The sequence below is a fragment of the Phyllobates terribilis genome, unplaced genomic scaffold (assembly GCF_046119375.1).
Source record: "Phyllobates terribilis strain yellow unplaced genomic scaffold, ASM4611937v1 Scaffold_13__5_contigs__length_258822181, whole genome shotgun sequence".
Taxonomy (NCBI): Eukaryota; Metazoa; Chordata; class Amphibia; order Anura; family Dendrobatidae; genus Phyllobates; species Phyllobates terribilis.
The window spans coordinates 139,940,626-139,963,069 of record NW_027362773.1 but is presented as its reverse complement, the minus strand read 5'-3'; the positions used below and the strand labels follow the sequence as shown (position 1 = coordinate 139,963,069).

General features: G+C 44.7%; 1 protein-coding gene across 2 annotated transcripts in view; it reads right to left on the bottom strand.

Moving 5' to 3' along the window:
• Positions 1–22,444, bottom strand: part of B4GALNT4 (beta-1,4-N-acetyl-galactosaminyltransferase 4) — an 86,991-nt gene that overhangs the window by 4,243 nt on the left and 60,304 nt on the right. For both annotated transcript variants that reach the window (XM_073658739.1, XM_073658738.1), the window contains exons 17-20: positions 12,210–12,363; positions 6,987–7,059; positions 6,741–6,894; positions 5,198–5,324 (exon numbers count right to left, since the gene is read on the bottom strand). In XM_073658739.1, the coding sequence (XP_073514840.1) occupies positions 5,198–5,324; positions 6,741–6,894; positions 6,987–7,059; positions 12,210–12,363 (508 nt within the window). The remainder of the gene's footprint in view (positions 1–5,197; positions 5,325–6,740; positions 6,895–6,986; positions 7,060–12,209; positions 12,364–22,444) is intronic.

Sequence of the window (22,444 nt, the reverse complement as noted above, 5' to 3'; positions counted from 1 at the left end):
CGTGGCTCGAGGACAAGAGTCTGCTGGGAGGATCTCCTTAGGCTTCTTTCTGCACAATTTAGCCTGATCGTCAAGGCTACCCAAATCGGATTACAGAGAAAGATCTGTCAATCAAGATGATCTAGGTGTAGAAGCTGGGGGAGACCCTTCCAGAAAACATCTGCTGCACTTTTGGTCCCCGTGTGATCCGACAAACATTGCATCGCAATCGGACCAGTGTTATTATATGGGTCCGTGCACATGTCAGAAATCACAGCATGCTCGATTTGCGTCCGATACTTGGATTGACTTGCATGGCCAAGTGCAATGAGTCCATGGTAATCATTGGACTGCACTCGCGTGACATCAGAGCACTCACAGAATTGAGTAGATGGAGAAATTTTTTTCTCAATCTTCTCCTCACCCGAGAGAATCGGATCAAACTCTGACCAGAATTTCATTAGCATAAGCTACCCGATTCTCTCGGATGAGAGACTACACGGTCGTCTGCACCGAGCCTTAAGGCAAGTCATCCTGCTGGAAGAGAGCAGAATATTTGAGCTGGCAGAGTCAAAAAGTCTGGAATCTTATGTATGCGCCACTTTTTTTGCTTAGTAATACCTGTGGTATGTCACCTAGTTATCATAAATGAGGGGAAACATCCTGGGAATTTATTATGTGCCAGTTTTATGGTATTAAAAAGTTGTACATTTTGATTCACCGTATTTATGTTAGAATTTTGCGACTTTTGAGAGGAAACAAGAAAAGTGGTCTGGGTTTAATGAAAACGCGGCACCCAAATAATAGATTCCACTTTCTGCTTTAAGAGAGAACTTGTCATCAGGATTTACCCCAAACTAATGGCATGTATGTAAAGGCGCTTTAATGTTAAGTAAATCCTCACCTTTCTTGAAGAAATCTGATTTGCTGTTATAGAGAAATTCATAGTTGAAATTGTAGCTAATGAGTTACAAGTGCAGTGGGCGGGCGCTGCACTTACAGTTCTCCTGCCCTCTCTCCCTGTTCCCCGCCAGCTGTTTGCCTCCTGTATCTTGACTGGCCGTTCACTATAATATTTCAGTGACCTATCAGAGACAGGAGGCAAGCAACAGGTGGGGAATAGGGAGAGGCAGGAGAGCTGTAAGTGCAGCGCTCGCCCACTGCACTTGTAACTCATTATCTACAATTTCAATTATAGATTTCTCAAGAACAGCAAAACTAATTTCTACAAGGAAGGTGAGGATTTACTCAGCGAAAGCCATTCTAAATAAATCTGCCCAAAAGTGTATAAATTGGAGTTTACACCAAAAACAGTGTAGTGTATGTTTCAGAGTGGACAATCAGGATACAGTATATCACTAGTTAAAGGTGAATATATCACATACTTGTGTCAGCTAATATGGCTGAACTGCAGAAACTGCTCCAGAATCTCCTGCCTTCAAACAACAATGGACACACAAAAGAGAAGCTGCACATTATGGGGCACAGTTTTTATTTTTGCCCATAGTACCATATATAATAATTAATTAATTTTTTTTTTTGAAAACCAGTCTCCCGGCTGCAATTTGTTTTTAAAAACAAAAGCAAAGAGCTGTGCTTCACTCTTCCCTCACTGGGTCCAATGCAGTTTCTGATGCTTTATCTGGTGTCCTAGGCTGGCAAAATGAGCACGTGTCTGCTCACCGTAAGAGATTACCATAAGAGATAAAATGTATGAGTGTAAAATATCCATTCACAGTTCCTAGTGCCATTGAGGGTCTGCCGGTGATTATACAGAGAAGCAGCCAATATTCTGCATCTGGGATTGCAGTTTAGTCTCACCGACTTGACACAAGTATATGAATCTGACATTGACAGATCTTGTTTTTCATCATTTCTATGGAAGTATAACCAAACCAAGGCACGGAAGATGTTCACATGAAAGGAATAACAGAGGTGTGAGGACACATTGTGCTTCCCAGGAATTAGGCAGCCAAAGTAAGCTTTTATAGGTGCCCAAAATAAATACTGTAGTCTGTAGACATTGGGCCCGGACGCCTCATCACCATCCAAATATAAAAATACAACGCTCCAGGTCGGTCGTAAATGCCGGATGATGTCAAGGATATTGGAAGACGGGATCAGCGCTCCCCTGCACAATGGTTCTTGTAATGTCAGTCGAGAAGATCTCAGACTCCCTGGCCCCGGTTGTAGTAGACATTGACATGATGTCCATAGGATAGGTGATGAGTTCTAAATTGGTAGGGGTCCAATTGCTACGGCCCCTAATTGGGCATTTATCCCATTAAAATGGAGCAGCAGTGCAAACGCTTGACCACCGCTCCATTCATTCCCTATAGGGCTGCCGGAGCGATATACTTTTACCGTAAGTCCCATAGGGAATGAATGAAGCAGCGGTACCCATCCCTGATCAATTCTGATGGGGATAAAAGTGTCCCATTCTGGTGATCGGTGAAGGTCGGATCCCCATTGATTTAGAAGTTATCATCTGTGGATAGGTCATAACTTCTACTGTAAAGAGGACCTGGCTTAAATCTGTAACTCATTTTTTTACAGAGATCGTGGCCAGATATCAGAAATTGACATTCTCAACTTTCTAGAAATTCTCCCTGGTCACATAGCGTCTGTTTCAGGAGAACGCCTATCAAATAGAAAGTGTTCTACAATGGCTTGTAAGCTGGCCATACACATAGGACAACTGCCGGCCAAACTTTTGGCTTGGCTGAGCGTTCATGTGTTTCGGAAGAGGACAAAGCTGTTTGACTCCTCAGGCAACGACTTATTTCCCCTGAAAACAAAAGGATCGGCCGCTGAAATTCCAACAGCCCTTCTCTCCCTCAACATTATCAGAAAAGTTCCCCAATCACAGCACATGGCCGCCGGGCTCAGACTTTAGGCTCTATAGTCATAGTCTGTGCCCCAGGACACAAGAATGGTGTGGGATTACTAAAACTTGGCACCAGAGTCATATCCAAGTCGCCGGCAGTTAAAAAATGGTTGTCCACCTTTGGGAACTCTTTATCTTTTACTTACATGCATGTATTTGGGGCTAAAAATAATTTTTTGCAATTCAGTTTCATTACTAATTTTGCACCGTTTTTTTTTTTTTCGTTTCACCGCAATCAACTTTGAGAGGAGCTCAGGAAAAGACAGAAGAAAAAGTTCCAAACTCTCCCATTGGATAGTTCGAAAGAGTTCACATTTCAATATCCAGGCTATATAAGGCAAATGGTGCTAGCTTTTTAAAATAAGCTCAGTACCATAAATTATTTTTATCCAAAAATACATGCTGTAGGGTTTCTACTCACTCAGCTGTGGTTGAGGTAGGCACAGGAAGCGGTTTCAGGAAAATTGTCCAGGCTGGTTTATTAAAACTTCATAAACTGCTCAGCATAAACAAACAAAAAGAACAGCCTTTTCCGGTACAGAGTGAAAACAGAAAGTAAATAGTCCATACAGTAGTGCAGGTTCGCCCGATCAGGTTAGTGTCCAGCTCTTGAGTCCATTAGCAAACACAAGCAATACTGGAGGTCTGCACACCTCCAGACACTGAATGAGACAACTGGTCTCCTTTTTATCTGTCGTACCACACCCCGAGGTGGGATATGGGAGCAGCCAGTCTTACCCATCTCTCTGACTGCTCGTAAAAACCCGGCTCTGGACACGCCCTATTAACTCTCTCAGAACTATACGTGCTGGAACCGGCTTTTCCGGGCTCACATCACTGAGGCTACCAGCCTTGATGATGTATATCTCCCCTCGAGGACCTGTCCGGCAGCCATCTTACAATGCGTAAAAAAAAAAAATTTCCAAAAAGGTGGACAAGCACTTTGACACTTGTGTAAGAGCCGTACCATAGGATCGTGTATTTGAGCTGCTCTCCCAGTGTCAGTCTGGATATAGACTACCTGGTCATAACTGAAAATACTCACCAGCTAAAAAAGAACGGGCACCTCGGATGTGGTACATGAAATTCTTCCTCCGTACTTTTCTCGCTTAGATGGCCACATAACGCTCTAGTTATTGCTCTCTTTCTGGTTTTGCCACATAGAAACAACATGCCAAAATAATAAAACTATTTGAGCTCATTTTAAAATGTGTGCTTGCTCTGATATGAGAACTTTATTCCATGGATTTGACCACATTGAATCCGCAGCAAAAACTATGTGTTACATATAGCAATGCTAAGGGCTTGTACATATACGACAAATTATCTTGGACGAGTGCTGCCCGTGGTTTTGACAGAAGGCACTCATACTCTATGGGGCTGTACACGTTCGACTTTTTTATCACACAGAGTAGTCCAAGGTAAAAGTCAGAGACAAGTCCGATTTTCATCAGAGTGTTGGATCAAAATTGGCAATGCAATTCTATGGGTCAATGAAAAACATCAGACTGCATTCGAATGACATCAGAGTGCAGTCTGATTTTCATAGACTGACAAAATGGAGAAGGTGGAGAATTTTTTTTTCTCTACCTCCAAGAAAAACTGATGACACTTACACCACACTCTGATAAGAATAATGGGACCATTTTTCTTGGATCCCCCCCCCCGAGCGTGTAACTCAGATGAGAGCTATCTGATGTTTTATCAGCCCAATGTTATTGTATGGGGCAGTGCAGATCTGCACTTATTTTTACAGACCGAATCGGAGTGTGGAAAATAATTGCAGCATGCTGCGAGTGGCTCTGCAAGTCGGATTACACACACAACTATTCAAGGCTAATGTAAAACATTGGACTGCACTTGGATGGGATCCGAGTACAGTCTGATTTACGTGGACAAAGATAATGGAGAAATTAAAGTTCTCCGTCTTCTCGGCACCTGTGATATGATTCTCTCATCCGAGTGTATCTGATCACAGTAAACTGACACTGATCAAACTCTGAGCCAAGTGTCGTTACCATAAATCGTGAGAAAAGAGAATGATCGCTCGTGTGACCATAGCCCATGGATGAGAACCCCTGCACGTTTTCTGCAAATCTGCACCTAATTCTACGTGCAAACACACACAGATTTTGCAGCTGATTTGCTGGGAACAAATCTGTGGCATAAAAAAAAAAAACACTTGAAACACAGGCCATCAAATACAGGATTGTGAGTGTTTCCACTTACGGACACAATGTAATAATCATAAGTGGATGAATGTGGGGTGTAGGGCTTTTGGGGGATTGTTAAATGAGGACATTCACACAGAATAACCTGAATGACCATTACCTGTCCAGCAGCTCCCAGTCCTCTCCGCCCCAGCGATCCTTAAATTCCTCTGTATTCATCCCACCAATCCGATCAAAGTCCGACTTGTAAATGCCAAACAGCCCAAAGCCGTTAACTTCCCAATAGCCTACAGGGGAAAGGCAGAACGGTTACACAGCCTGCAGCATCGTACACAGCTGGATGCAGAACAGAGGGCAGAGGAAGGCCGTCAGATGTTCGTCTATCATTGGAAATACGGCCGTCCACGACTAGTACCGGTACTGCCGCTCAGGCCTGCTCATTGTATGTGCTGAGCTGCAGTACGAGATTATCCAGACAATATGGCAGCCCTTTTAGTTTAGCCATCTGTGGGGAAATACTCCCGAATGGTCTGTTACTGCCAAAATTGTGTCCCCCAACATCCCATCCTCACAAGCCCCCTCCCCTGGCTGTCACACTTATTTTTTCTTGCTTTGGCAACACTAATTGTATGTTGGTCCTGCCGATAAAGCCTATTTGTATTATATTGTATTGTATTGAGAAAAAGAGAGAGAGAGAAAAAAAAAGAGAGAGAAAAGAGAGAGAGAGAAGAGAAAAGAGAGAGAGAGAAGAGAAAAGAGAGAGAGAAGAGAAAAGAGAGAGAGAAGAGAAAAGAGAGAGAGAGAGAGAGAAAAGAGAGAGAGAGAGAGAGAGAGAGAGAGAGAGAAAAGAGAGAGAAAAGAGAGAGAGAGAAAAGAGAGAGAAAAGAGAGAGAGAGAGAGAAAAGAGAGAGAAAAGAGAGAGAGAGAGAGAAAGAGAAAAGAGAGAGAGAGAAGAGAGACGCACACTGTGGGTACTCTGCTACATTTGGCAGCCCCCTAGCCCTTACTACAACAATTTTACAGCAAAGTTCGGGTCCAAATTGACTTTGGGTTGAAGTTCGGGTAGAGTTTTGGTGCCCGACCATCTATAGGTCCGCTCATCCCTAATCACCAGTCCTGACCCTTGTAACTCAAAACCATAAGAGAGCAGAAAAAAGTGGAGCTTTGCCTTGAAACTATTCATTATGGCTTTTTCTAAAATTCCTTATAAATTATTTCACAGTTTAGTTCACTAAATAGAAGCCTCAAATCCGTTCTGAACAGATCCAATGTTGTCAATCTCAATGAATATCCAGCGGTTCCAGTCCTGACTGTCTGAAAACAGAAAGATGGCGGGCGGGACTTAACACTGGATCGTCTTACTTCCAACGTATTTGTTAATTGGGCCGAGGGGAGCAAATAACACAAATATTGTAAGACACAATACTTAGCTAATAATTCTGCCACCACTCCGCACTGGTCTGACGAAGACCCGACTACCCGCGTGACTAATCAAAAAGACCGCCATGGAGCACCGAGAGGTCAGGAAAAGAATGTCTCATTGTTACAGGATATCCGCCCCCCAAGGCCCAATTTCTGAATAAGTCGGAAGACCCCTTTAAAGCTAATTTAATTTATAAGAAAATATGAAAATATATGTGGCCACAAAGATTGAGCTTCACAGATTGTGAGCAGACATCGTCCGGTCCCAGTCTCAGTCTTACCTCGGGGCTGCCGCGGCGAGCTTCCACAACTCAGTCTCATTACAATGGGGGCAAAAGCCAAGCGTCCCTCCACACAATGCTTCCTCACACTGTCCAGTACTGAAAGAGGGAAGTGTATGTGCAGGTCACACAGGAACACAATGCTATGATTGTCCTGCAGAAACACACCGGTGAGCTGATGAATAGCGCCATCTACATACAAAAAATCTTATCACTACAGAGCTCCGAGCTGGACTCATTTCTGACCTGTATGGTGTCGACCCCCGCCTGTAGTCCTGCTGACCGCTCAAAATTTCCGCTTCTCTTCAGATACTGATAACTAAGAAGAAATGAAATGTCAGTAGGAAGTCTTGTCATAAGAAGAGATACCCAGAGGTCACCAGAATTTCTGGGCACAATAAGCATATGTAGATCGGGGTGCACAATCTTTTATGGTTTGAGGGCCAAACTGACGTATTGAACAACTCCCAACTTTCTGCCTATGCAGTGTACACAGGAAGCTACCAATCAGTGGTGTGGGCAGGGCTATTCAGAGCTCATCATTCAGAGAACAGCTAAATCTGCAGCAGAGAAAACAGGGATTTTATCAAAACTGCAACAAGCAGCCCAGTAAGTGACACATCACGGTCTCTACCTCTAAATTATGCTGCTCTCAGATTTAAGCCCGACATGCAAACTGCCAGTATTGATGAATTTGGGCCTAAGGGTAATTGTGAACAACATTGTTTCAAATAACTTGATTCATACGAAACTTCTCTAACGATTGCTCGTCTTAAAAACAAGAGATACCTTTATGGAAAGTGGTGCGCAAGTAAATTGGTCGCCAGATATCGGCTTCCACATTATTAATAATGCATAAAACCAAGTGAACCTAATTTGATTGCTATTGATTGAAAAACTTCTTAAAAAATTATTTCTACACCAGCTGTCTAGGCATTGCCAAGTATACTTTCAGCACTTTCAAGCAGTGCTGCGCTTAACCCATTAATGCCCAGGTCTGATAAGGCCTTAAAGAGGTTGTCCACAACTTTTACATTGATTGTCTATCCTTAAGATAGGTCATCAATGGCTGATCAGCCGGGGTCCAACACCCCCACCGATGAGCTATTATTGGTGGCGGAGGTAACAGCTGATCGGCGGGGTTGCTGGATATATATATGTGCATTTAAAATAATTTTTTGCGGTGATGACAAGGAAAAAAAAAGCTATTTTTTGGTTCAGGCTTATCTTTTTATATATTTTGACACCAAATATCCTGTTAAATGAAAAAAAAATAATGATATATTATTATTTATATAAAGTATATATATATTTTATATATAATAATAAATATATTTATTATTAATACACAGACATACATACATACAGTACAGACCAAAAGTTTGGACACACCTCATTTAAAGATTTTTCTGTATTTTCATGACTTTGAAAATTGTACATTCACACTGAAGGCATCAAAACTATGAATTAACACATGTGGAATTATATACTTAACAAAAAAGTGTGAAACAACTGAAAATATGTCTTATATTCTAGGTTCTTCAAAGTAGCCACCTTTTGCTTTGATGACTGCTTTACACACTCTTGGCATTCTCTTGATGAGCTTCAAGAGGTAGTCACCGGAAATGGTTTTCACTTCACAGGTGTGCCCTGTCAGGTTTAATAAATGGGATTTCTTGCCTTGTAAATGGGGTTGGGACCATCAGTTGTGTTGTGCAGAAGTCAGGGGGATACACAGCTGATAGTCCTACTGAATAGACTGGTAGAATTTGTATTATGGCAAGAAAAAAGCAGCTAAGTAAAGAAAAATAAGTGGCCATCATTACTTTAAGAAATGAAGGTCAGTCAGTCCGAAAAATTGGGCAAACTTTGAAAGTGTCCCTAAGTGCAGTTGCAAAAACCATCAAGCGCTACAAAGAAACTGGCTCACATGAGGACCACCCCAGGAAATGAAGACCAAGAGTCACCTCTGCTTCTGAGGATAAGTTTATCAGAGTCACCAGCCTCAGAAATCGCAGGTTAACAGCAGCTCAAATTAGAGACCAGGTCAATGCCACACAGCGTTCTAGCAGCAGACACATCTCTACAACAACTGTTAAGAGGAGACTTTGTGAAGCAGGCCTTCATGGTAAAATAGCTGCTAGGGAACCACTGCTAAGGACAGGCAAAAAGCAGAAGAGACTTGTTTGGGCTAAAGAACACAAGGAATGGACATTAGACCAGTGGAAATCTGTGCTTTGGTCTGATGAGTCCAAATTTGAGATCTTTGGTTCCAACCACCGTGTCTTTGTGCGACGCAGATAAGGTGAAAGGATGGACTCTACATGCCTGGTTCCCACCATGAAGCATGGACGAGGAGGTGTGATGGTGTGGGGGTGCTTTGCTGGTGACACTGTTGGGGATTTATTCAAAATTGAAGGCATACTGAACCAGCATGGCTACCACAGCATCTTGCAGCGGCATGCTATTCCATCCGGTTTGAGTTTAGTTGGACCATCATTTATTTTTCAACAGGACAATGACCTCAAACACACCTCCAGGCTGTGTAAGGGCTATTTGACCAAGAAGGAGAGTGATGGGGTGCTACGCCAGATGACCTGGCCTCCACAGTCACCAGACCTGAACCCAATCGAGATGGTTTGGGGTGAGCTGGACCTCAGAGTGAAGGCAAAAGGGCCAACAAGTGCTAAGCATCTCTGGGAACTCCTTCAAGATTGTTGGAAGACCATTTCCGGTGACTACCTCTTGAAGCTCATCAAGAGAATGCCAAGAGTGTGCAAAGCAGTCATCAAAGCAAAAGGTGGCTACTTTGAAGAACCTAGAATATAAGACATATTTTCAGTTGTTTCACACTTTTTTGTTAAGTATATAATTCCACATGTGTTAATTCATAGTTTTGATGCCTTCAGTGTGAATGTACAATTTTCATAGTCATGAAAATAAAGAAAAATCTTTAAATGAGAAGGTGTGTTCAAACTTTTCTTCAGTACTGTACATACATACACTTTTTTTTATTTTATTTTGTTTTTAATTACATGTATATAATACAAGATATATTTTGTATCAGAAAAAAATGCAATTTTTTCAGTGGGGAGATTTTTTTTCTTTATACATTCCGGATGTTTTGTTTATGTATATATATTTTTTTTGCATGATTTGTCCCACAAGAGATTATAAAAGATCTCTTGGAAACATTTTTTTCCCTTTATTACTCATTTTTTTCCACTGTCACTGGGGCATCTATATGGAGTCCAGTTACAGGAAAAATCTGTCCGCAGCTTTGCCATACACGGCTGGCATTGTTGATCTGGGACTGCTAGGACCCAGCAGCTTAGCTATGCTGATAGACACCCGGCGATCATGTAAATTGTCAATGCCTTTCTTCCCTGCATAGTGCTTACTGAGCGAAATGTAGCCAGCAAAATAGAAGACAAAAGTTGTAATAAACTGCTTCTGTCTTCCCTAACCAGACCAGCTCCTACTAAGTTGCAGGAGCTTTAACCCTGCACCATAAATGCACATCAGCACGAGGTGAATGCTCAGATTGTTTTTGGGTTACATGATAAGGACTAGCCAGCCCCAGCCTCTATGCCCAAGTGAACATTAATAAAAGTGAATGTCTCAAGTTCTTAAATGGGCAAAATTGCAAAGTGCTTGAAAAGACGAGAAACTTTGCAATATAGTTCTTAATAAAAATCCTCTCTATTCTGAAGAACAGAGGGATTTTTATTTCTACAGTTTACAGCTCATTGCTTAAGCTACCTGCCATCTTGCAGTCTCAGAGTTGCCGGTTACCTTTGCAAGGAGCACGCGCCACTAGCAGGCTGTATGTTTTAGAACAGGGGTGGGGAATGTCATTTCCTCCAGCCCCGGTCAGACTCCTGTGGACTGCATTGTTGGGCTGGCGGCCCCGTTTTACTGGCCGCTGGCCCTCTAGGTCTTCCTTACACTAAGTTCGTGCACACTGCGTTCGCTACTGAACGCTGCGGCCCATACAAAGGATTATGTCCTTATGTTGGCCAGTGCTAGTGTCAGGAAATTCTTTACAGGCAGAGTTAGCACGCTCTGCACTCCCGTCCCATTCCAGGCAGCATTCGCAGTGTCTGCTATGTGTGATGTAGATGCTCCAGCCCCAGTGTGTCCTATGTGATGATTGTACGTCAGCCCCAATGTCTCCTATGTGATGTAAATGCTCTAGTCCCTAGTGTCCCTTTAGTGACGTACACGATCCAGCCCCCAGTGTCTCTTATATACTCCACATGTCTCCTCTGGGATGTATATGCTCTAGCCCCAGTGTTTCCTATGTGATGTATATGCACCAGTTGCATTGTCTACTATGTGATATTTATGCTCCAGCCTCAGTGTATCCTATGTGATGTACATGCAGCAGTCCCAGTGTCTCTATGTGAAATGAATTTCCCACTATGAGGAGACATGCAGTGTAATATATATCTGTGTTCGGAACAACTTACTTCTGCGAGTTCTTTACAAAACTTATTGCCAAGAGTTGACTGCATTCCAGACTGACGCAAACCTGGAAAATCAGTTACGAGTAGCAACATCACCAATACCACCTAACACCACAGCCGCACTAAAGAGAAGCAGCTCCAGCCATCATATTAGGGCTGAGTTAATTGTTTAACCAAATATAGCAGGATCACTTTCAAGTTGATTATTTTGCATGGTCCGCAAATTATGGTATAAATATCAAAATGGCCTTTGGTAGAAAAAAAAAAAAAAAAAAGGTTCCCTACTTCCGCTTTAGACTCTATGGCTTTGGAGGATGTTTCGACTTCTGAGACCCGCAGCGATCCTGAAATTGGGGCTTTAAAACCTCAAGACTCTGCAGCTCTGTCCTGAATGGAATGGAGATGCGCATGCTCAACGTCCGCTCCAATCATTATCTATGGGACTATCCGAGCACTGTGCTTGGCAGACCCACAGATAATGAACGGAGTTGATGCAACACACTTATCCATTCACTCTATTTAGATTAGTGCTGCAGAGCTCCAATCTCGGGGTTCTAACACTCCGTTTTTGAAGTGCCCCCTGTGGTCGGACTTCCTTGCGATCAGCTAGTTATTCTCGATTATCAGTGATAAAAAAAAAGTTAATTTATTTTTTTTGGAACAACCCTTTAAGGACAATGAGAATAATGTTTAAGACCATAACCTTACAATTCCCACCAGAACATGTACTACTTCTCTACTCCACTTCGTGGGCTCATTTATGGACATTAACTGCACAAATGCACATAGCCATGGATGACTCAAAAAGGCCACAAATCAGAAACATCAAGAAAGTCGTTAATTATAGATGCCTGACATACAGTATACTACAGAACACGAGGACGGGTGTAGGAGAAAGCGGGAGTCAACGCATATGGAACTGGAAAAACAGTCAAGTTCTTACTCTCAAAACTGGGGGTGCACTTTAATAATTCACAACACTAAGTTACATGGTAAATACCTTGGCAGTTTAGCACTACGCAAAGCCTGTTCTACATCCATGTCCTCGCTGTCGTAATCCACTAGAATGAGATTGAACTGGTCGTCATGAGTCCGGAGATACAGAGACTCCAGGTCATTGATCAGCTGTTGGACCCAACGGGCCTGGTTCTTAACTGCAAGACAGGAAAGCAGGACACAGAGGAGAAAATGGGTCATAAATAGAGGTGAAGAAAGTGCTGGACAAATCATACTTCATAAATACATAGTCAAACTCATCTGCATTTATTGAGTTCATCTGGACATTAGAGATTTCCACAACAGGAATAAACCTCCACATTCAGTATCAATCCCCCTATATACATAAGACCAACGTCAGGCCGAAATCTATGCTTTTGGCGACAGTGTAATGTACAGGGGGGCCCTTGACAGATGATGTTGGGGGGAGATAAGGATCCAGGATTTCCAGTTTTGCAATGTCAATCCTTTTTGTTCTCGGAGATATAACCCACCCCCAAGGAGTTTGGCAGCGGCTCTCTCTTAGAGAACATAGGAGCACTCGGCAGAGCGAGCACTCCTGTGCATGGGAGAGACAGACAAGATAGTTTCAGGATGAACAATTGGCTGAACCATCATTCAGTCAACGGCCATCTAATGTGTTTTTACATTGCAGTATTTGTTAAGGAGTGTGTAATCTTATCTTTTACATCCTTCTACCACTATCTAATCTGTATCTAAGGCTGTGTGCCCACTATGCGTTTAAGTGTTTCCGCTGCAGAAACGCTTAAAAAGCGCTTGTTAGTAGGTCTGCCATGTTCTCCAATGATAATCCGCATGTGCTGTACACATGCTCCGGAAATTTCCGCTGCGGATTATCATTGCGGAAAAAAACGCAGCACTACCAATTATTTTGCGTAAACGCGGCGTTTTTGCCGCCATTGACTTGCATTGAATCACTTAATATCCGCATGACTACATGTGCACATGCGGATATTAAGCGATTCAATGTGCGGATGGTACCCGGGTTTGGAGAAGAGGAGACTCTCATCCAGACCCGGGTACCATAGAACCTGTAAAAAAAAAAAAAAAAAAAAAAAAGAATTAAAAAAAAAAAAAAATACATTATACTCATCTTCTGATGGCCCCCGGTCTTTTCTCTGCAGCGTCCGGTCTCTTCTCTTGACTAAATGACGTCATGGCAGGTCCTTTCAGACCACTGCGAGACACCGGGAAGACAGGACGCATCACTAAGGAGACCGGGGGCCATCAGAAGGTGAGTATAATGGTTTTTTTTTTTACCATTTTTAATCTTTTTTTCAACTACTAACTTGGCCATACTATATAAATCCATGCCGGTTGCATGGATTTATATAGTGTGACCAAGTTGTCAAGCACTTTCCAAGTGATGCTAAAATCGCTTGGAAAGCGCTTGATAACCCGCATGCGGAAATGCACGTGAAGAACGCTTCACATCCGCTTGTCCCTGGCAAGAAAAAACGCATGTACAATCCGCATGTACAATCCGCATGCATTTTTTCTGCCAGTGAGATGCAGAAACGCTCAGGAAAAATCCGGAGCATTTCTGCATTGTTGGCACTTAGCCTAATTGTTCTGTGGTGATAAGATGTATATTAAAACCCATAATGAGGCTTTTTTTCATTTTTTGGACATAGAAAAAAATGAAATATAAAATATGTATACATAAATATTCCTACATATATATAAAAAAAATTAAATCATGGCTATATTTTACAGTAAACAGATCTTTTTGACTGTTTTTTTTTTCTGGCCGCACCTCTCCTGGCCCCTGGCTTCCCTTCTTTGCCATGTGTTTAAATATTTTTATTGAAATTTTCCATAAAATCCTTCTTTGCCATGAGCAGTGTGTGCTCCTGATGAATAACAGTTCAGACCAGTGGCACGGTCATGTGCTGTGCTCTCTCCCAGGCTGCTAGAAGAGGCAATTTTGCCCTGGATGTATGGGAGAAGAGCGGGGCACTAAGGCTGGTTGGATCCAGTAATCCAGCCAGCTTCAGAGCCTCGCAATCACGCTGCACAGAGCCTGCACGCTGCACAGAGCCTGCACGCTGCACAGAGCCTACACGCTGCACCCGCTTCTTAGCTAGGTAATCGGCCCCTCTGAGACTGCAGGGTGTCCAGTAATCTAGGCAACAAGCTAAACACTATAACATTAAAAATCCCTCTTGGACAGGATTATTTAATAAGAAAGAAATTGCATAGCTGATGATTTTTACAAGCACTTAGCAATTTTAATAATTTATGAACTTGAGGCAACCCTTTTCCTAAGTTCAAGACCGAGCCATATTCTATCGTTTATGACCAGGCACATTTTTTTTCCCCACATTTATTAACTTTTAGGAGTTCTAGATTTTTTTCTTGCTAAGATATTGAAATAATTCTCTATTTTTCTCATGATACACGAGGCTTAAATTTTATGTCATTTTCTATATTCCTCTTTTTTTTCAGATAGAAATCAGAAAAAAAAAAAAAAAAGGAAATACGTGTCTATTTCACATTGTTTAGTTATTTATTTTTTTCACAAAGCCACAAAAGGAACACCAAAATAGGTTTTAAATTGCTTCCCTTTTCCGTAGAAATTATTTTTATATATTTTTTTTATTGATGGGGGTGTAGTTAGAAACAGCAATTCGAATTGGCAGCAGATTTTTTTTTTTTATTTATTTTCACACATTTGTGCCTCCATATAAGCTCATAAAATAACTTTAGGGGACATTTCAACATTTAAACACATTTTATATTCCCATTACTGTGGCTGGTATATTAGCGCCATTAACAGGGCAAATTCAGCCCCCTGGTTTCACTGTAGAGTTGATCTGTGTCTAAGAAGACTCAGCAGCTCTTGCTCTCTCCCTGCGCCTGGAAAATCACATGATCAGTGGGTCCGGAGAATGAAGCACTGTCAGTTTTCTATACTGTACACATGGCATTTTTGTTTAGCACCAAGTATACATCGATCAGGAAGGCAGAGATGGTTTATCATCATCTCTGCCTTCTCTATGGGGAGTTTGGCTGTGTCTGTTAATTCTGCAATGACATTTTAAAACATCATTGCAGAGTAATATGTGGACCACCCAAATTTTAGTCTATTGATGATCCATAAGCAATTAAGTTGGTCATACACAATACATACCTGATTGTCAACAGCTCCCAACTGCCCTATAAAAATGCACGCTCGACCAACCTTACTTCATTTTATTTTAATAGGAAGAAGAAATAAGCTGCTTCCAGACATCTCCAATAGCGCTCATCTCTCAGGGGAACAAGGAATCAGGAGAATTCAAATAAAGCATGTCTGTTCCTTGTTCCCCAGAAATTGCCATATATGTCCAAATTTACATGAGTGTATATAGGAAATCTGCGTAAGGTATCATTTTAATTTTTTTATTTTAATTGCACAGTTCTGGTCACTGGAGGGCGGTAGAGGTGTCATCAGGTTTCCCGTTATTAGGCAGCTGCCAGCACATAATGTCCTTCTTAAATAGGATCCTAATGATCCGTTCATCCCTGCATACATCTAAAAAATTATCCTTAGTTACTGCTCCTGCAAGTTAGTTGGCGCCGTGCGGTCTGATGGGCATATACAGATCAACCTCAGCGCCCGCTATGAGCTCAGTAACCCGGGTTCATTGATGAAAGGCAGAGGGGGCCGGATTAGCGAGCTCACATCAGGTGCAGAGGTTGGTCCATACACGCCCATCAGACTGTATGATGCCGAGTACTATGCAGGAGAGAAGTAGGCAAAGATAATTTTTAGGTGTATGCTAAGGGTCGTAACTACCTCGGTCGCAGAGGTTGCCACTGATTGGGCCCGGCTAGACACCAGCAAGTACGTCAGCTGGACGCAAATTCAGCTGAAGTGTACTGTGGCGCACAGACCTGTCGAGTCCATGTGCGGCGAGACAAACTGCCGGCCAATCAGAAGCCAGCAGCTGACATCAGTGTGCACGTGACATGGCAGTGACATCATGCACTCCCATTGCTTGCACGCTGAGGTCAGCTGCCGGCTTTAGAAGAGGATGCAGCAAGTCGGGGGAGTGGAGGAAAGGTGAGTATAATGGTTTATTTTTTTTCTATACATTAAACAACACACACACACACACACCAGGATGGGGCCCAGGATAAGGGACATATACCAGGATAGGGGATATACACCAGGATGAGGGACATATATACCAGGATGGAGGACAAATATATCAGGATGCATGGGGGTCCCGGTCTAAATCTTGCATCGGTGCCCATCAGACTCTAGTTACGTCACTGGATATGCTGTAATGCAGAGGCGCAGAGAGCGGATCATTAGGATCCATTCCATGCGCCTCTTCTTCTTTTCCATCTTAGGATCTAATTAGGAAGGAAATAATGTTCTGGCAGCAGCTTAAGAACAGGAAACCTGATGACTGTCTCCCTTTAAGGATAAATGCACATAACCTCTTTTAGACACTGGCATATCGGCATCATTTCTGAAGCAGTCGACACATCAGGAAAATGCCGGCGTTGTTTTTCCTCAAGCATCTTCTTTGATATCTTTTGCCTTGTTTTTGTGGCCAGCTTTTATTTATTTTTTATTTTTTTTAAATTCCATATATAAAAGATAGTGGCGGCTTACAAGAGGAAGGCGCCTTACGAATGGACCAATCAATTCTTTTACCTGCTTCTAGAAGGGGGTTGGAGGCATGGGAACCTAGAAGGAAGCCCCACATGACCGGGATGGGCCAGGAGGGTGCAATTTTTAAATCCCAATGGTCGGGATTGGGTATAGGTTTGGAGGGGCGGGCATTTGGATGGGGGTGGGGTAAGGGGGGGAGGTATAATAGGGAAAAGTGCGGGAAAACGGGCAGTCCAGAGAAGAAGTCAGAGAGAAGTTCTGGAGCACCACTCAAAAAAAATAAATAAAATAATAATAATAATTTTACCTTTTTTCCAATTGCTTGGACACTTTTCTGGCTATTATGGAGTCGGTGGAGTCCCTTATCGCCAGGCTGAGGGAAACTGCCAGATCCAGGCGAGGAGGGTGGCTCGAGTCCCAGCTGGCCGGATTGCTGGGGAATGCTGGACGAGGCCCCCTGAGAGGCTTTCCCGGGAGATGGTCAGTACAGGCAGCAGGCGCAGGCTGCGAAGCCCCTCAGGGGACCCTGCGTCCGGGGAGCATGCCGGCGGAATCCCCTGCCGGCGTGCCCGCCGCGGCAGGAATCCGCCCAGCCGGTCTGCAGGCTCCCCCAGCATCGGGTCGCGGTCCGCGACTGAAGTTCCCCGCTCCGTTGTGGTTCGGCCTGCTCCGGTAGCGCGTCGCAGTACTAGAGCCCAGGCCGCGCCGGAAGCAAGGCCCGGGCCGCAGACGCGTCATCCGGGGGGCGGGGCCTCACCAGAAATGCGGCCCACATCACTTCCGGCCCCGGATACAGATGGCAGGGACGCACAGCCAATAAGCGGCGGGCGCATGGACACGCCCCCGCTCCAAGATCCCGTGGCGATTCAAGAAGCCGGTTATTCAAAAGAAAAAAAGAGCGCCAATTCTGAGGCGGGGAACGGAGGGACCACCAGCGCGGCAGGCACACCTGGCAACGTTCTTGTCGGGGTGCCTGCCAGACAGACCAGAGGGGGCAGACAGCAGCGGAGCTACACGGGCAGGCAGCAGCAATTCCAGGACCTGCCGCCTGGCCCAAGTCACACCATGCAGAGGGATGGAGCGGCGGGCAGCGGCACGGAGTTGCCTGGCAGTTATTCACGGACCAACACGGATCGGGCTGGGGAGTCCGGGTCTGAAAATCGCGGAATTGCACGGATGGCGGTGAGGACCGGAGCGAAGGACGAACGGCGGGGATATCGGCACGGGCTCGGGTCCCCCCTGGTGACGAGGAGGCCAGGGGCGCGGGCCTTGAGCGGCAGGGGTCGGTCGGATTGGATTATGGAGAAGAACAAGGCGAACCAAGGACTCATCAGGACTCGGGGAGTACGGCTGGCGGGGACACAGCACCTGCGCAGCTTCGTGAGTATGGGTCTATGTATGGTTTGTCGCCTGCGGGGTCATTAGCGGATGGGGTGGGGGATAGGCAGGTGCCTGGGCCCAGCGGGGAAGATGTTAGGGGAGGTAGTGGGTCGGATGTAAGCGGGCTTAGGGATTTGTTGGTTAGCATGTCGCGCATTTTGGCAAGAGTAGACGGTGGTGGAGCCATTCAAGGAGGGTTGTCACCGGCGGGGGCTTGGCTACCTAGTCAACCGGTGTTGTCGCAGGTGGGGAGCGAGTGGGCCTGGTCGGCAGGGTATGCAGCTGGGACACCTTCTGGGGTATCGGTTTGTGTGCAGACAGAAAAGGAAAATGCGGATACTGTAAAACTGGATGATAGGGCGAAAGGGGAGGTATATGTGTGCTTTGAGGGGCCATTGGGGGCGCATTTAAAAAAAGAGGTCAAAGAGAAAATTTGGCGGGATGAGTATGTTGAAATTTTTTCCCTTCTTCCGTTGGAAAAGTTTAACCTGGATAAGGAAAAAAAGGACGACAGTAAAAAAGAGGAGGAGGAGAAGCGTAGGTGGAGGTTGATTCCACAGACGTTTGTCAATTGGTTACAAGCTTTTGCAATAATGGCTAGCGTTATTGGGGAAAAAGCTCCTGATAATTGTTCGGGTTTGTTTTGCTACCTTGATGCTATTGGGGAGGCTCATAGGACTTACGGGGGTCAGGCGTGGTTAAGATACGACGAGCAATTTCGGCAGAGGAAGGCAGTCCGCCCGGAGATTAGATGGGATCAAAAGGACATTGGGTTGTGGCTAAAGGTTATGGCCCCAGTGAGGTATGGGCAGTCCTTTCACGGGAGCAGCAGTAGTGGTAACCAATCAGCAGGACACGGGGGAAGTAGCCAGAGCGCACAAAGCACTAAGAAGGAAGTGGGAACTTGCTGACAATTTAACGATGGCCAATGCAAGTACGGGAGCTCCTGTAAATTCAAACACGTGTGCTCCCATTGTAATGGAAGCTCACATGGAGCATCAAAATACTTTAAGAAGGGTAAGGGAAAGCCGACATTGGGTACCAGTCAAGGGGGTGACTCCGGTGAGGGTGCACAAGATGGCCCCCTTTCTAAGTAGGTATCCGGATCAGTTGAAGGCTAAGGTCATTTCGGATGGGTTTTTGGAAGGTTTTAGAATCCCTCCTCCTGAGCACGAGGTCCCCTTTTCAGTAAAAAAATTGACGTCGGCTTCCCTTCATCCGGATGTGGTTAGTGTGAAGTTGGCTAAGGAGGTGGAATTGGGCAGGATGGCTGGACCGTTTCGGGTATTACCTAGCAGCAGGGTGATTCTTGGGCACAACCCCCAATGGTGAAATAAAGAGCTGAATAAGTTTCGTTTTATTCAGCATTTGTCGTACCCGAAGAGGCTCTCGGTGAATGATGGCATTGCACAGGAATTGTGTTCAGTTGAGTATACATCATTTGATGCGGCGGTGCGATGGGTACAGCGATATGGGTCAGGATCGTTGCTAGCTAAGACTGATATCGAGTCGGCTTTTCGGTTGCTGCCAGTTCACCCGGATAGCATCCCGTTGTTAGGTTGTTTTTGGAATGGGGCATATTACATGGATAGGTGTTTGCCAATGGGTTGTGCAATTTCGTGTTCTTTGTTTGAAACGTTTAGTACCTTTTTGGAATGGGTGGTGAAGGACCTGGCATCAGTTAATTCAGTCATTCATTATTTGGATGATTTTTTGTTTATAGGCCCTGAGCAATAGTTGTTGTGTAGGAATTTATTAGGTACTATGGTGTGGGCAGCTGAGCATTTTGGCGTACCATTGGCAAAAGAAAAGACAGAAGGCCCTTGCACAATCCTAAGTTTCTTGGGCATTGTAACTGATACAGAAAGGATGGAGTGTCGATTACCTAAAGATAAATTGAGTTTGCTCAAGCAGGAGGTCGATAGAGTCGGGAGGTTGCGCAAGGTGACCCTGAGGGAGCTACAATTGCTGCTGGGGAGCTTGAATTTTGCATGCAGGATTATGCCAATGGGCAGAATATTCTGTCGCAGGTTGTCAGGCGCGACAGCAGGAGTGCGGGCTCCCCATCATTTCATTCGCTTAAATAAGGAACACAAAGAGGATCTGAAGGTTTGGAAGTTGTTTTTGGAAAGTTATAACGGCAGGTCGTTAATCCAGCAGGAGTTTTTAAGCAGTTTTGATTGTGAGATATTTACGGATGCTGCAGGAAGTGCTGGTTATGGGGCCTACTGGAAAGGGCGGTGGAGTGTTGGAGCATGGCCGATTGGTTGGACGGAGAGGGGTCTTACGAGGAACCTGGCGTTTTTGGAATTGTTCCCTATTGTTGTTGCGGTTACTATTTGGGGTGAGTGTTTTGCCAACAGCAGAATTCGGTTTCATTGCGATAACATGGGAGTGGTGTCTGTCATCAACAGCTTGTCGGCCTCGTCCCCGCCAGTGATTAGGCTGCTCAGAGAACTAGTTCATTGTTGTCTCAATTTGAACACTTGGATTACAGCAGTCCACGTTCCAGGTGTACAAAATTCCATAGCAGATGCCTTGTCTCGTTTTCAGTGGGACCGTTTTCGGGCGCTAGCACCAGAGGCAGAGGACGTGGGTCAAGAATGCCCTTCGCATTTGTGGCAACTGGTTATGGAGGAGCCGGACGGTTAATACGGGAGTCCATTACGAGGCAGACCTGGGCATCATACAAGGCATCGTGGCGAGTATGGCAAAGTTGGATTCTGGAGTGGGGTGTGGTGGAAAGTGAGGGAGATAGAGATATGGCAGTGTGGTTTCTTGTGGGAAGGGCAGCGGAGATTGGATGGTCTGTGTCAAAAGTTAGTAAATTTGTCGCAGGATTGGCATTCGCTTTTAAATTGCAGGGGATAAAAGATGTTACAAAGTCCTTTTTAGTGAAGCAAGCACTTAGGGGCTTTAGGAGGTAAAGTGTTGGATAAACGAAGACCAGTGACTTTTAGTATTTTAGAGCGGTTGGGTTTTGTGTTGGATAAGATTTGTTGTTCAGTTTTTGAAGCCACACTGTTTAGATTGGCTTTTTCATTGGCGTTTTTCGGCGCACTAAGATTAGGCGAGTTGGTGGCACCAAGTAGGAATAAGGTTGGGGGTTTGTTTGCTGAGGATGTGAGCGGTCGGGATAGGGGCATCGAATTTTGGATTAGGAGGGGGAAGACGGATTAATTGGGCAGAGGTAAGCGAGTGGTATTGGGTGAGGTTAATGGATCTTTTATTTGTCCTAGGAGATGTTTAAAGGCTTACTGGCAGGTTTGGTCGGGACGTAAGGGCCCATTATTGTGTCATAAAAACGGAAAGTTTTTGTCACGTTTTCAATTCATTGCAGTGTTTAAGAAAGGGATCCTGGAGTTGGGCCTTAGCCCTGAGGTGTACGGGTCGCATTCTTTCAGAATCGGTGCGGCGTCAGAAGCGGATGGTTTGGGTTTACGAAAGGACGTGATAAAACGCATCGGGAGGTGGAGTTCTGATCGTTATCTCTCCTATGTACGGCATTAGGTGTGCGGACTTATGGTTTTATTTTGTCCAGAAGTGAATACCTTTTTTGGCTGTCTTGTTGCAGGTGGCGTCCCGTTAGTAGTCTGGATTCTTGGACACTCTTTCGTTCATTGGGGGGCGCTGCGGGCGGATGTGAGGCCAAACGGTAGGCAATTGGGTTTTAGCAGAGAGCAAGTGGAGGTCCGGTGGCTGGGTTTTCGAAGGATGGTATGGAGAAGGGTGCTGCCTGAATTCCATAAGGCGGCTCGTTTGGACCGGGCGCCGGATATTTTGGTGGTGCATATGGGGAGGGGATGATTTGGTGGCTCGGCAGGTTTGGGAATTGACTAGGGATATTCAAATTGATCTTTTAAGGTTATGGACATCTTTTCCTGGGGTGTTGACGGTTTGGTCTGACATTGTCCCGAGGAAAAATTGGAGGGAGGCTAGATCAGTGAAGGGCATTAATAGGGCACAAGTAAAGTTGAATAGAGCCATAGCAGCTTTTGTTGGTAGAAACGGGGGAGTAAGTGTTCGGCATCTTGATCTTGAGGCAGGGGTTGGTGATTTTTGGGCAAAGGATGGTGTGCACCTGAACGATATTCGAATTGATTTATGGGCATTGGCTATACAGGAGGGGATTGAGAGGGCTTTGGCAGTGTTGGGGCGCTCACGAGCCTGAGGTGGTCAGGGCTGTTCGTTTGTGGCGGGGGGTGGGGTTCTTGGAGTTGGCACAGAAG